The 15,200-nt window shown below is 40.0% G+C and overlaps 2 protein-coding genes across 5 annotated transcripts in view; one reads left to right on the plus strand and one right to left on the minus strand.

Annotated features, from left to right (window-relative positions):
- Window positions 1–15,200, plus strand: part of gpm6bb (glycoprotein M6Bb) — a 151,766-nt gene that overhangs the window by 130,132 nt on the left and 6,434 nt on the right. The gene's annotated exons all lie outside the window — the stretch shown is intronic.
- ofd1 (OFD1 centriole and centriolar satellite protein) overlaps window positions 1–15,200 on the minus strand; it is an 84,687-nt gene that overhangs the window by 41,194 nt on the left and 28,293 nt on the right. For all 4 annotated transcript variants that reach the window (XM_041212015.1, XM_041212018.1, XM_041212014.1 and 1 more), the window contains exons 10-13: window positions 13,627–13,746; window positions 12,052–12,125; window positions 11,027–11,118; window positions 2,752–2,941 (exon numbers count right to left, since the gene is read on the minus strand). In XM_041212015.1, coding sequence (XP_041067949.1) covers window positions 2,752–2,941; window positions 11,027–11,118; window positions 12,052–12,125; window positions 13,627–13,746 — 476 coding nt within the window. The remainder of the gene's footprint in view (window positions 1–2,751; window positions 2,942–11,026; window positions 11,119–12,051; window positions 12,126–13,626; window positions 13,747–15,200) is intronic.

Here is a 15,200-nt window from a genome sequence, read left to right on the forward strand (position 1 = left end):
CACAACCTATTGTTATCACAGTGAGGGGCCTGTAAGTTCACAGCTTGATTGACAGTTCCAGTGTGGTTTTAAAGAGATTAGCTGTCTTTGATGTGGGGCTATGAATACAAGGCCATAAAGGATTTTTTTCATTTTCATAAAGGAGTAAATACTTGAAGGACATTTTTGCTTTTAATAAGGGATTAAGTACTTGAAGGTATTTAAATATACTGAATGGACCTTTAACAATGAGAGTATTTTTTGGTACAATAAAGCACATAATAGATACTCAGAGCTTTATTTTATTTCATCTCAGCATGGCTCTTGATGTGTGCCCATGGTGGATACTGGGTGAGTTGGCATGGGAGGGTGCAATTGCAAAGGATGGTAGGGGGAGACATAATTAGCATGAGTTGGCACAAAGTTGGCACAGGGGCTACAAATGCCATGGGGAATGAGTAGAGGACACAGTTTAGTATGGAGGGTATAAATGGCCATGACAGTGAGTAGGGTTATGAGGCGGCATGAATTGCATGGGTGGAGTAAGAGGACTTGAGGGCTGTTTTTTGTTTTATTGTTTTTATTATAACTGGGACGAAGTCACAGAACACTGAGGTGGGCCTTCTAAACAGCCTGCCTCCACACTCAGCAGCGCTTGTGGCTCCTTCTGCATTATTTCCAGAGATGGGTTGATTCCAGTTAGTACCTGTCCGTCCCCCAAACCTGGAACAAAATCCGACTGTTTGGGGCACTTTCTCCCAAGTTGGGAGAAAATTCATCCTTACTTTATGGTTTCACTAGACCTTTCAAAGTGATTTCCTTAATCATCAGCTTGGTCCAGTTATAGCATTCTCATCTCAAAGTTAGATATTTGTGGGTTTAAGCTCCACTCCAGGACATGAGCATGTGACAACGTGGACTAGCACACAGTGCTATACTGGAGAAATGCTGCAATACCAGAGGTGCTTTGATTTTGAAAGCGTCTTTGAACTGACAACCCACCTACCCTGCTTAAATGGGTATAAAAGATACTAATCAAAAGAAGAGCAACAAATTTCTCTTGGCCAACATTCATCCCTCAACCAAAACTACAAAAGCAAATTAATTGTTCAATTATCTCAATTGGCATTTACGGTACTTTGCTATGTACAAATCGGTTGCTGTATTTATCTTCAGAATAAATAATCACACCAAAAAAATAATGAAGTGCTTTGGGAGTTCCTGAAGACATGATAGGCACTATAGAATTGCAACTTTTTTCTTCCCATTCTTTCTATTAAGGTACTTTTCTCCGAGGTACTTTTTACTGTGAATCTGTGTGGGACAATTACAGTTAAAGTCTTCTGGCACTGCTATTCTGAATTTGGCCAGCAGCAGGTATAAAACAGAATCAAACTGAGGGTTTGACTTTTCCACAGTGATTTAAAAAAAAGTCTGTGTCAATTTGTTTAGGAACATATGACTAATAACATACCCAACTGCAGCTAATAAACTCAACTTGCAGTCTGAATATAGACCATAAGACCATAAGACAGAGGAGCAGAAATTAGGCCATTCGGCCCATCGAGTCTGCTCCGCCATTCAATCATGGCTGATAAGTTTCTCAACCCCATTCTCCCGCCTTCTCCCCGTAACCTTTGATCCCCTTACCAATCAAGAACCTATCTATCTCGGTCTTAAATACACTCAATGACCTGGCCTCCACAGCCTACTGTGGCCATGAATTCCATAGATTCACCACTCTCTGGCTAAAGAAGTTTCTCCTCATCTCTGTTCTAAAAGGTCTTCCCTTTACTCTGAGGCTGTGCCCTCGGGTTCTAGTCTCTCCTACTAATGGAAACATCTTCCCCATGTCCACTCTATCCAGGCCTTTCAGTATTCTGTAAGTTTCAATCAGATTCCCTCCTTCTAAACTCCATCGAGTATAAACCCAGAGTCCTCAAACGTTCCTCCTACGTTAAGCCTTTCATTCCTGGGATCATTCTTGTGAACCTCCTCTGGACCCTTTCCAAGGCCAGAACATCCTTCCTGAGATACAGGGCCCAAAATTGCTCACAATATTCTAAATGTGGTCTGACCAGAGCCTTATAAAGCCTCAGCAGCACATCCCTGCTTTTATATTCTAGTCCTCTCGAAATAAATGCCAACATTGCATTTGCCTTCCTAACTACTGACTCAACCTGCAAGTTAACCTTAAGAGAATCCTGGACTAGGACTCCCAAGTCCTTTTGCACTCCAGATTTCTGGATTTTCTCCCCATTTAGATTTAAACAGTTTATAAGCTTAAACATACACTGCTCCCTGCACCATTGCAGACAAAACAACCAAAGATGGTTCTCTTCTCTCTCTAATTCCCATTGACCTCTGTTCAGTGCCTCTGCCCATTAGTATAAGAGGGAACATCAAGAAATTCATGAATACAAATCTACCTCTTACTCCACCCAGCATTTTGGAGCATTATTGCACTGGACAATCATTTCCTCAACAGTACCTCATAGGAGTAATATTTCAATTTCTGGAACGGACCCTTGGCTGTTAAGAGTGTATGTTGAAAACTTAGGCACACTGCAAATGATATTCCAATTATTATTTTGATGTGCTGAAATTTCCGATACGCACTCCTGGTAGATGGGGTTCTGAACTAGGGAAAATTAGAGCGTTGGAAAATTAGCTCTAATGCCCCCTTAATTAAGTTTACTATCTAAATAACACTAAATGCCTTTTAATATGCATGTAAGAACATTATTTTTCACAGAAATAAAGCATACTAACTTTCACACAGTTTCTGATTTTCATGATGAGCCTCATCTAGCTGTTTCCTCAGCATGTTGATCTCAGTCTGAAACTGTACGTTTTCTGTCTTTAATGATGTATAGTCTGCTACGTCCTTTAACTTTTCATTCAGCAATTCATTCTGCTTCATTAACAAACAAACTTGGGCTGTAGCTGCATTCAGTTCCACCTGTATACAATGAGATAGTTCGATAAATAAATATTATCTAGATCAATTTCAGTAAAGTTCCAGTATGGGCTGGATTTTCCAACCATTCATTGGTACAGACAGAGAATCTAGTTAATACATCATTAAGACATTTCAAATAGAAGGATTTACAATTTCTAATGAAAAGTAAGACATGTATAGCCTAAAAGCTTAACATGTTTTTCAGTACAAAAATAAATAATGCATAGAAAATATATCTTTGGCAGGAATTTATGATCATTTAAAAATTTAAAACATTGAGGTGGCAACTCATCTCAAAGTAGTAAAATGAACAAAATGGCAACTTGCTAGTGAAATTTAATTTTTTTATACTTGTGCTGACGATTTTGACTCAAAATGTTCATTTGCATTTACTAACTGCTATAGTGTTACTTAAATAAAAGGTGCCATTCATTCAACACCCTTTTTACTCAAAGTAAATGGGTACATTAAATTTATATATTTTGGATCAGGTCAGTTGATTAGTACAGCAACATGCCTTTAAATTTCCTCATGCAAAAAATAGTGTGTTCGTTAAGACAGCCAGGACAGCTATTAATGCCATACACAATTAATTAATCCTAGTCCAGATCTCAAAATTTATCACCATTTTGTATATCAAAACAAATGGCAAAGAACTGTTAAAGAGACAGGTTTGTCCTGAAAAACTGACATCATTTTGACAGGTTTTAAAAATAATAGAAAAATTACACAACAAATTTGTTGTTGGAATGTTCCAAATTCCCTCTGCTGCAATGCAATCTTGCCTTTATGCCAGCAGTATAAATGCTCTTTTAGGAATTATAGACAAGTTCAATTCCTAGAATACAATGAATTCATCAAATGAGAACCAGGTGGATTCTCTAAAGGCTTGGCAATCCACCCCACCAGATTACTGTACAGGCAGGGGAGACAGAAATCTACCTCAATGCCTCAAACACTGATGAGTTAGAAACAAGACTTGGGGCAGGATTTTGCCCTTGGCTAGGGGTGCTCGGCAGGGGCAGGCAGAAAGCTGACCACTGCCCACAATTGGCTCTGCACCGCCATTTCACATGGGCGGGCCTTAATCGGCCGGCCTTGCGTGGATCGCAAGTGGCAGCACTGAGCGCTGTGCTGACAGGGGGAGGACGGAGAGCTGGGCCTAGCGTGCAGTTCGTACATGCACGAGAAAGAGAGCTTCAATCTCCCTGAGACATGGGGCTGCCTCAGGGAGATTGAAGCACTGTGTAAAAAAAAATGAAGAGAATAAAAATTTAATAAAACATGTCCCAGCTCATGTGACTCTGTCATCAATCACATGAGCTGGGACATGTTTTTAATTCAAAAATAAAGTTTTTATTTTATGTTTATTTGCTTTAGGAAAGCAGATGAGGTTTCCTAAAATATGTAAAGGCCGCTTGGCCTTTTCACCTGCCCACCAACCATTAGGTTGGACATGAAGCGTAAACTTGAATTTAATTAGATTGTTAATTGCCTTAATAAGCCTTTTAAATTATCGGCGGGTGCGTAGTGAACTCCCAACGCACACCACCGAATGAAATATCACGAGGCTGTGTAATGATGTTGCGACACACGCCCAACATCATCATGTGTCATTTTAGGCTCAGGCGAGTCGCGCGTGCACCCGCACGCTGAGTGTTATATTCTGCCCTTGCAGTAGAAAATAGCATGCAAAATAATAGATACCTGAGAGGGAAAATAATAAAACCAATCTGGCTCAGAGATTAAGCTAACACTAATACATGAATGAGATTATTTAGATTTATGATATTGATGCATATTCTCTACCCATTATAACTGTGAAGATCAGTTTACAGTAATCCATAACTGTCAAAACATAGTATTTAATTTTGATGCCATAAATTCCTGAAGAATCTCACTGATATGAAGTCCTTCTCAACTCAATAATAAGAATAAAGTGAACAGACCATCTGGCACTGACCTAGGCACTGGATGCGACAAAGGTACAACCAGCCAGTCAACCTTGGAATATCTTCCTCGCTCATATCTGGGAACTTTGTAACAAAATTAGGAGACCTGTCCCACAGACTCAAGCATAATCACACTCTCAAAATCATACCTTTCAGATCACATCACAGACTCCTCAATCACCATTCTGGGTATATTCTTTGATACCAAATGGACAAACACACCAGAAGTAGTGGCACGGTGGGGAGGGATTGGCCCCAGGAGTTCTGAACATTGACTCCAGCTGAGCATCCTAGATATAACAAAGGTCATAGAAACAGGAGTAGGTCATTTGGCCCTTTGAGCCTGCTCCGCCATTCAAAATGATCATGACTGATCCCCTATTCAATGCCATACTCCCGCTCTCTCCCCAATCCCCTTGATTCCTTTAGAGTCTAGAAATCTATTTCCTTCTTAAATATATTCAGTGACTTGGCCTCCACAGCCCTCTGTGGTAGAGAATTCCACAAGTTCACCACTCTCTGAGTGAAGAAGTTTCTCCTCATCTCAGTCCAAAATGGCCTAGCCCGTATCCTGAGATTGTGACCCCTTGTTCTAGAATTTTATACATTTCAATGAGATCCCCTCTCATTCTTCTAAACTCCAGTGAATTTGGGCCTAATCTCTCCTCATCCCAGGAACCAGTCTGGTGAACTTTCATTGCACTCCCTCTATGGTAAGTATATCCTTTCTTAGGTAAGGAGACAAAAACTGCACACAATATTCCAGATGTGGTCTCACCAAGACCCTGCGCAGCTGAAGTAAGATATCCTTGCCCCTACACTCAAGTCCTCTCACAATGAAGGTCAGCATACCATTTGCCTTCTTAACTGCATGCTGCAACTGCATTCTTGCTTTCAGTGACTGGTGTACAAGGACATCCAGGTCTCTTTGTACATTAACATTTCCCAATCTATTGCCATTTAACTAATATTCTGCCATTCTGTTTCTCCTACCAAAGTGGATAACTTCACACTTATCCACACTATACTACATCTGCCATGTATTGCCCACTCGATCAACTTGTCTAAATTGCCCTGAAGCCTCTTAACATCCTCCTCCCAACTCACATTCCCACCTAATTTTGTTTCATCAGTAAACTTGGAAATATCATATTTGGTTCCCTCATCCAAATCGTTGATGTATATTGTGAATAGATGGAACCCAAGCTCTGATCCCTGCAGTACCCAACTAGACATTGCATGCTATTCTGCAAAAGACCCATTTATTCCTACTCTGTTTCCTGTCTGCTAACCAATTTTCAACCCATGTCAATATATTACACCCAATCCCATTGGCTTTAATTTTGCATACTAACCTCTTGGGCAGAATTTTGTCCTTGGTGGGCGTGTGGGTCCCACCGGCTCAGCGGCGGGCAGACAGCCGAACTCCACTGCCGAAACGGAGCCCACCACCATTTTGAGTGGGCGGGCCAATTAAGGCCGGCCCAGCAGCCTACCCGACAGGAAGCACTATGCGCTCCCTGTGCGAGGGTGGGGAGGGCAGAATGCCCAGCTGTCAAAGTGCATTCTTTGGCGCATGCGCACGAAAGAGTGCACTGCTCCCTGAGACAAGTCCTGTCTCAAGGAGATTAGTGACAGTGTACAAAAGTTAAAAAAATAGAGAAATAAAAATATTATTAATATGTCCTCCTCATGTGACAATGTCACACGAGATGGGACAGGTTAATAAAAACGACAAACTTTATTACACTTTTTAATAACGAACATGAAACTTCATCCCGCCAGTGGATGAGGTTTCATGTATTATCAGAAGCCGCTGGGTTTCCTGGCCTGCCCACCAGCCTTAAGGTTGGATGGACAGGTCTTTAATGATCTTAATTAGCCTGTCAATGGCCTCAATAGGCTATTGACAGGTCGGCGGGCGGACAGCTGATTTCGCTGTCCGCCCGCCTTCCTGAATATTTAAAAGGACTGGGATGACGTCGGGGGTTTCTCCCGATGTCATCTCGCATCATTTTCCCCTCAACAAGCGGGCCCCGCCCCCAAATCGCCAATGGGAAAATTCTGGCCCTTATGTGGGACTTTATTAAAAGCTTTCTGAAAATCCAAATACACCACATCCACTGATTCTCCCTTATCTATTCTGCTAGTTACGTCCTCAAAAAACTCCAATAGTTTTGTCAAACGTGATTTCCCTTTCATAAATCCATGTTGACTTTATCTAATTCCATTGATATTTTCTAAGTGTCCTGTTATCACATCCTTTATAATAGACTCTAGCATTTCGCCGAACGCTGATGTTAGGTTAACCGGTCTGTAATTCTCTTTTTATCCCTCCCTCCTTTTTTAAATAGTGGGGTTACATGTGCCATCCTTCAATCTGCCGGGAATGTTCCAGAATCTACAGAACTTTAGAAGATGACAACCAACGCATACACTATTTCCATGGCCACCTCCTTTAGTATCCTGGGATGTAGCTTATCAGGCCCTGGGGATTTATCAGCTTTTAGTCCCATTAATTTCTCCAGCACTGTGTTTTTAGTAATACTAATTTCCTTCAATTTATCCTTCTCACTAGGCCTTTGGTTCACTAGTATTTCTGGAAGTTATTTGTGTCTTCCTCCATGAAGGCAGAACTAAAGTAGTTGTTTAATTGCTCTGCCATTTCCTTGTTCTCTACTATAAACTCTCCTGGTTTTGGACTGTAAGGGACCTACATTTGCCTTCGCCAATCTTGCTCTTCTAACACACTTATAGAAACTTTTAGAGTCTGATTTTATGGTCCTTGTAAGTTTACCCTCAAACTCTATTTTTCCCCTCTTAATCAGTCTCTTGGTCCTCCTTTGCTGAATTCTAAACTGTTCCCAATCCTCAGGTTTGCTACTTTTTCTAGCAATTTTATATGACCCCTCTTTGGATTTAATATTATTATTAATTTCTTTTGTTAGCCATGGTTGGGCCACTCTTCCTGTATTATTTTTGCACCAGAAAGGAATATATAACTGTTGCAATGCCTACACTCGTTCCTTAAATATTAGCCATTGCCTATCCACTGTCATGCCTTTTAATGAAGCTCCCCAATCTAATTTAGCCAACTTACGCCTCATACCTACGTAGTTTCTTTTGTTTAGATTTAGGACCCTAATTTCAGTTTGGATTACTCCACTTTCCAACCTAAGGAAGAATTCTATCATGTTATGGTCACTGTTCCCTAAAGGACCTGCACACCAAGATTATTAATTAACCCCTTCTCATTGCACAAAACCAAATCTAGAATAACCTGTTATTTAGTTGGTTCCTCGATGTATTGGTCTAAAAAAACCATCTCGTACACACTCCAGGAATTCATCTGCCACAGTTTTATTGCTAATTTGGTTTGCCAAATCTATATGTAGATTAAAGTCAAGCATGATTACCGTAGCACCCTTGTTACATGCATCTCTAATTTCCTGTATAATACTGTCCCCTAGCTTATCACTACTGTTCCAAGGCCTATATACAGCTCCCACTGATGTTTTCTGCCCCTTGTTGCTTCTTAACTCCACCCAGACTGATTCTACATCTAGGTTTTCTGAGCCAATATCCTCGCTCACTACGGCACTGATTTCATCCTTAATCAATAATGCCATGCTACCTCCTTTTCCGTTTTACCTGTCTTTCCTAAATATCAAATCCAGATTGTAGTTCAGGAGACTTGTGCTCCAGAACTAACCAGGCCTTTAGCTAAGCTGTTCCACTAGGCACTTTACTAGCATCTGTCTGACAAAATGGAAAAATACCCAGGTTTATCCTGTCCACAAAAAGGACTAATCCAAGCCAACAATTATCACTCCTTCACTCCCTTTTTAACCAGCAATGTGACAGGAGGAGTCATTGACAGTGCTATTAAGTGGTGCTTATTAACCAATAAGCAATGGTTTCCTTTCAGTTCTGCAAGGACCACTTGGTTCAACACCTCATTACAATATTGATCCAAAGATAGACAACTGAGCTAAATTCCAGAGGTATGGCAAGAGTTGACATTGAGGTAGTATTTGGTTGACTGCAGCAGCAAGATACCCTAGTAAAATTGAAGTCATGGGCATCAGGAAAACTCTCCACTGGGCAGAGCCATACATAGCATAAACAAAGATGTGCGTGGTTGTTGGAGGCCAATTGTCTCAGCCCCAGGACATTGCTGCAGGAGTTTCTCAGGGCAGTGTCCTATGCCCAAATATCTTCAGAAAGGAGGAGTGGCGGGGGGGGGGAGGAGGTGTGGAGGAATGTTCACTTATGATTACAGTTCCTCAGATGAAGAAGCAGTCTGTGCCTGCATGCAACAGGACCTGGGCAACATTCAGGCTTGGGCTGATAAGTGGCAAGTAACACTCGTGTTACACAAGTGCCAGGCAATGACCATCTCAGACAAGAAAAAAATCTACCCACCTTCTCTTGACATTCAATGGCATTACTACTGCGAAATCCCTGGCCATCAACAGCTACCTAAATAGATCAGGGGCTGTGTCTTCTGCACTAAGTGACTCAATGCCTGACTCCCCAAAGCTTTTCCAACATCTATAAGACACAAGTCAGGAGTGTGATGGAATGGTCTCCACTTGCCTAGATCAACTGCAGCTCCAACAACATCCAAGAGGCTCGACACCATTCAGGAAAAAATAGCTCACTTGATCAGCAGCTCATCTACAACCTTAAATGTTCACTCCCTCCACTACAGGCACACCATGACTACAGTGCTTCTATTTACAAGGTGCACTGCCAATGCTTCTCTAGCAGTACATCCAAAACACATGATCTCCAGCACCTAGAAAGACAAAGGCTGCAGGCACATAGGTACACCAGCACCTGAAAATGCCCCAAGTCACACACCATCCTTATTTGGGAACATATCACGAGCGATTCCTTCATCATGTCATCGGGTCAAAATGCTGGAACTCCCTCCCTATGTAACAACACTGTGGATATACCTTCATCATGCACATTGCAGCAGGTCAAGAAACCTGTCAAGGGCAATAAATGTGGGATTGCCAGTGATGTCCACATATTTTGAATGAATAAAAGCTAAAAATCTCATTGTTCTTACTTATTTCAGCCCTAGGCTGCCCTAGAATGGACATCATATTAATTGGGAGAAAAATCTCAGGAATTATTTTCCATTCAAAGCACACCTTGTTTTATGCTGCACAAAATATTAAGCATCTTTTTCACATTTATCAATTTTCTGAACAGCGGGGAGGCTGGCCAGGTTATATCATCCTCCCTACTAAGTCATTCGTGACGCCACCTTTAATTATCATCCCATCACAGTTACATTGTCAATAACTGGGTCACAACTTGGGGCAGCCTTAACAGCCAACCCAGAAACACCAAATACCAGGAAAACATACTATCACTTAAGTACTCTACAGCCAAGCTCATAGAATGATTTCTCAGGGTTTATGGGGCTCTGTGTCAATTATTAGTCCAAGTTCCACTGCAGAACATAAAAGGAAGCTCATTCTAGCAGTATGGCAAGGGAGGAAGACCAACCCTCACAAGCCTCCCTTTGCCTCAGAAAACGAAAACCAGATTTAGGTTGAGCATATCAGTTTTCAGTAAATGGAATTAAAGAACTGAACAAAATATATTGCCCCTAGACTTTCTTTCCCCTTATAAGTTTTTAGTTAACACAGTTTTCCTAAGCAAACATTAACAATAGAGTGGTAAACTTCCTCAAAGGTTATTGTAACAATAACATTATACAATTTAAAAAAAAACAAAGAACAATTTTAAATGAAAATACTTCTGGTTGTTTGTCTTCCTTTTCCCCATTTTCTCTTTCCCTACTTTTATTAATTTAACCTCACTTGCACTTTCCAATCACAGTCAGTATAACCTATTTGAGCACTCCTTTTACTTAATTTTCCTGAAAAAAAACCATCTTTCCTTAAATTTCTCAGCCTTTTGGATCCAGATTTCCATTTTGGAGGAGACAGGAATGGCAGGAGTTTAACGACTATCAAAATACAACAAAGTTATCCACAAAGCAAGCAATTACCAACAAGATAACGGTAACTGACAATTCATCTGTGAAGGTCAAATTATTGAATTATAAACATACTTCAAAAAAAATGTAAAAACTGTTTATACAGTTTACCTCCATCTTCTTAACTTGAACACGGGCTTCTTGGAGTTCCTCTCTTTCGGAATGGATGATAACAGACTCTTCATGTAATCGAGCTGCCTCTGCTGTTAAGGAAAAACCATACTTAGGTAACTTAAAAGATAACAAGAATCATTAAACAATATGTTAAATTTTCAGATTTTCCAACTTTAAAATGTACTTAAACAGCTAGATAAGAGGTAATATTTATTACCATGTCATATTATTAATTCAGGAAACATTTCAGACAATAAATTCTCATAGCAAGTATCATATTTTTACTTGCTAGCTTGAGACATATATAATTGTCCCTACTTAAGCTAGTCCTTAACCTTCCCCAAACCTTCTGAATCCCTGAGAGTTAAAATTTCCCCCTCTAGTGTGTGTCAGTGTGATAATATAGATGCAACAGCAATTTCTCATGATTGGGGTGCTGGCAAAGTGGTACACATTGTAAAACATCAAAGAAATTAGTACGATGAACATATGTCCTTTGTATAAAATCTGGATCAGTGGTTGCAAGTGTGGAACGGCCTGCAACCCACTGCTCCTGATGCAGGCTCTGTTTAAGAAATTAAAAGGAAGTTGAAAAAGTACAAATATGATAGTTCAGCCAATGGTTGCATTAGAAAATAGCTGGTTAGATCAGGTCCTCGAACAAGGCCTGGACAAAGAGGCAAGATGGATGAGCTACATTCTTCCATAGTTTAATGTATTGAAAACATACAAGTTCAGTTTAGGACCAAATGCACTCCCAAACCTCTCAAAAACCGAGCTATAGCTGAACAAGTAAAAACTTATTTTGTTTAGTGTTGCTCTGTAAGTGGTCTAGATAAATAGGAATATGATATACATTGAGCACAATGATTTATGTGAAAAATGGAATCGTGCAAAGAATCTTCTTACTGTAAGAATATCAGAATAATTTCTTGTTCATATGCCACCAGGCACTTGTACAGAATCCTACATAAATGCCAGTTTTGTAAAACATAATTAAGCTGCCAAAAGATGAAGCAGACCTTCAATTCTTTTCTCATTCACCATTATTTTCTCAGTTCTTTTCTGATACTCTTCCTGTAGTTCCAGCTGAAGCCTATGCAGAAGGAGGAATTATTTTATTTTGCAATTAATACCAATAAATCAGGAATAAGTGTTAAATTCATCTCACACAGCAGTCACTTTAGGATGGAAAGATCCAAACTCAAACTAGCCTATCAATATAGCACAGAAATACAAATAAACATTTGTGTGGTAATTATATTTTCCTAGCAAAGGTCACTTACACATTTATAATTTTCAAAGATCAGATTAACTAGAAGAGATAATCGCTGCAACAACTTCTCACTGGAGCTTTTTTCAAACACCCAACAAGTGCAGAGGAGTAACTTCAAACAAGAAAAGACATTTGATCTCTGAGCTCTCTCCTACACTCTATGTAGAATTTGCCATGTGGTAGATTTGGGTGAACAAAATTGATGATGTAATTTTAAACAGGAATTGAAAATGAAAAATCATTGTCATCTACAAAATGTCATTCACAAAACGTAAAGGTGTATACAAAAAGCAGTACACAATTTCCAATCCAATTCCAAAAAATATATAAGTATGAAAGAACAAAGAATAAAACAAAAATAAAATTCGCAATGATTTGCTAGGGATATAACCAACACTCAAACTCTGCTGTTTTTCCATCAAACACCATCTTCAAATTACACTTTGTAAAGAGGCATTAATCACTTAGTTTGTGCAAATATGGACAGTGAACATAAGCAGCAATTCAACTGTGACGGGGCACTATAGCCGAGCGCAATTCTGTACTCTACTAATGTTGATACAGCATGTTTTTCAGCACCAAGTCACTGAATAGTGATAAGGAACAGGTATTTTGCTCCAACAATCCCCCTCTCTACATCAAGGAAACCAAAGCTAAATACAGCATTGTTGTGCCACCTCAGCTCAACTGCAAAGATCAAGGGTCAAACCTGGCATCTTCCTAGCTCCTATTGCACTGCACCACACCATAAATTTATTGACCGAGCTGCAGAGGAAACCATATCTGGATTAATGTAATAAACATGCATTCCTCTATACTAAAGCAGAGTAATAAATGTGATACAAGAATTATGATAAATATTTCCTTTGTTAAAAATCTATTCTGATTAATGGGATTAATTTGCACAAAATGAAGCTCAAATTTGCCAGTTTTTTTTAATATAGAGAAACTTCTTGTATCACAAATAATTCTAATGCAACCTCACTCAACACAAAAATGAGGCACCCAGAAATGTGCAATTTTAAAAAAAGTTCCCTATTCTTTAGACTTTATGGTATGTCATATTGGAGGGATGCCAATAGTTTAAATGAAACTATTTTGCTTAGAATACCACAGTAAGACAGTTTGTAATTTTGGTTAACAGAGTTGCTACACACTGAAAGCATATGTTCTTTGGTTTAACTATGTCCTTGTATAATGTGTGCCTTACCTGCACAGTTCATGTCCTTGTATAATGTGTGCCTTACCTGCACAGTTCATGTCCTTGTATTATGTGTGCCTTACCTGCACAGTTCATGTCCTTGTATTATGTGTGCCTTACCTGCACAGTTCATTCTTAAGCTTTTGCTCATAAGTCTCCTCGATATTTTTCACTGCCAGCTCCCGTCTCCGGAGATCCTGTTCTAAACTCTTGTTCTTTTGGTCATACAAATTCTGAGACCTAAAACATCAGAAAAATTGTTAAGGAAATCTGTATTTGAACACAATTCATACCTACTGAAAGGAGTGCAAAGCTGTGGTTTTCATAATGTAAGGTAAAAACTATCTTGTACAGACTTCCTGGCCTGAATTTTTCCGTCAGCAAGCCCAACACGCCAACGTATAAAATGACACGCGATGACATTGGGCGTGCGTTCCGACATCAGGGTGTTGTCTCACGATGTTTCATTCGGCAGGTGGGCGCGGGAGTCGGCTGCGCGCCCGCCGCTATTTAAACAGTCTATTAAGGCCATTAAGGAAGTAATTGTTATTGCTGCCCATCCAACCTTAAAATTAGCAGGCAATGGAAAAGGCCAAGCAGCCTTCACGTTTTTTAGGAAACCTCATCCACGAGCAGGATGAGGTTTCCTAAAGCTTTTATTAATTAAATAAATAATTTTTCCGAAATATCAAAACATGTCCTATCTAATGCAACATAGTCACATGAGGGGACATGTGTAATTACATTTTTACTCCATTTATTTAACAATTTCAAAAGCCCTTCAATCTCCCTGAGGCAGTTCCGTGCCTAAAGGAGATTGAAGCGCTTTTTCACCCACATGCCCCAAGTCTCCCTCCTCTCCCCCGCTCACACAGCTGGCATGCGCTACAGCTTGCGTCTTATGCTGGGCGGGCCTTAATTGGCCCCCATGCGTAAAATGGCGGTGTGGAGCCGATCTCTGGCGATGATCAGTTCTGCGACTGCCCCCACTCACTCCCGCCGAGCCTGCCCGCTGACTGAAAATTCAGGTCTCTATCCATCATACTGGAAATGACTAACTTGGTAGAATAGGTACATTGGTACAGCTGATCACAAATTATGTATATGTTGTTAAGTCAAAGTCAGAAGTGTGAAAGACTAGATATTACATGCTCCCTAAAAAAACATACAAGTACCCTGCTCATGATTCTCCACAAAGTGAGACCTTGATCTTGGATAGGCTCTTTTGCAAGGTAATTTCATTGAGGGACAGAAAATAACACATATGCTTGTCTCAACACTGAGCTAACTCTCACCATTCTCATAATTTTATCATCTGCTACCAGTGAAGCATTCAGTAAGACCTGCTAACCCAGAAGCATGTTAAAACAAGATGGCACAAAGCGAAATCTGATAATAAGGATGAGGCTAACAAATTATAACAGCAACATAGTTGCTTGATAACGAATGTTATAAGCAATGTGGACCATTTTCCAATTTATCTTAGCATAGATATTATGGAAAAAATTTTTGTTCAGTAGTTATTTATTCAAACTAAGGCTTCCACCAAGCCTCATCATTCTGAAAGACTGACATTCCTCATTGAACATTCAGATTCTAATTCATCTGGCTCCCATTGATTTAGGTTCTGTGAACACTATGAGCGGAATTGTCTGTGCCCGCTGCTGTCAGGCGCATTCAGCGGTGTGAGTGGG

The sequence above is a fragment of the Carcharodon carcharias genome, chromosome 18, assembly GCF_017639515.1.
Source record: "Carcharodon carcharias isolate sCarCar2 chromosome 18, sCarCar2.pri, whole genome shotgun sequence".
Taxonomy (NCBI): domain Eukaryota; kingdom Metazoa; phylum Chordata; class Chondrichthyes; order Lamniformes; family Lamnidae; genus Carcharodon; species Carcharodon carcharias.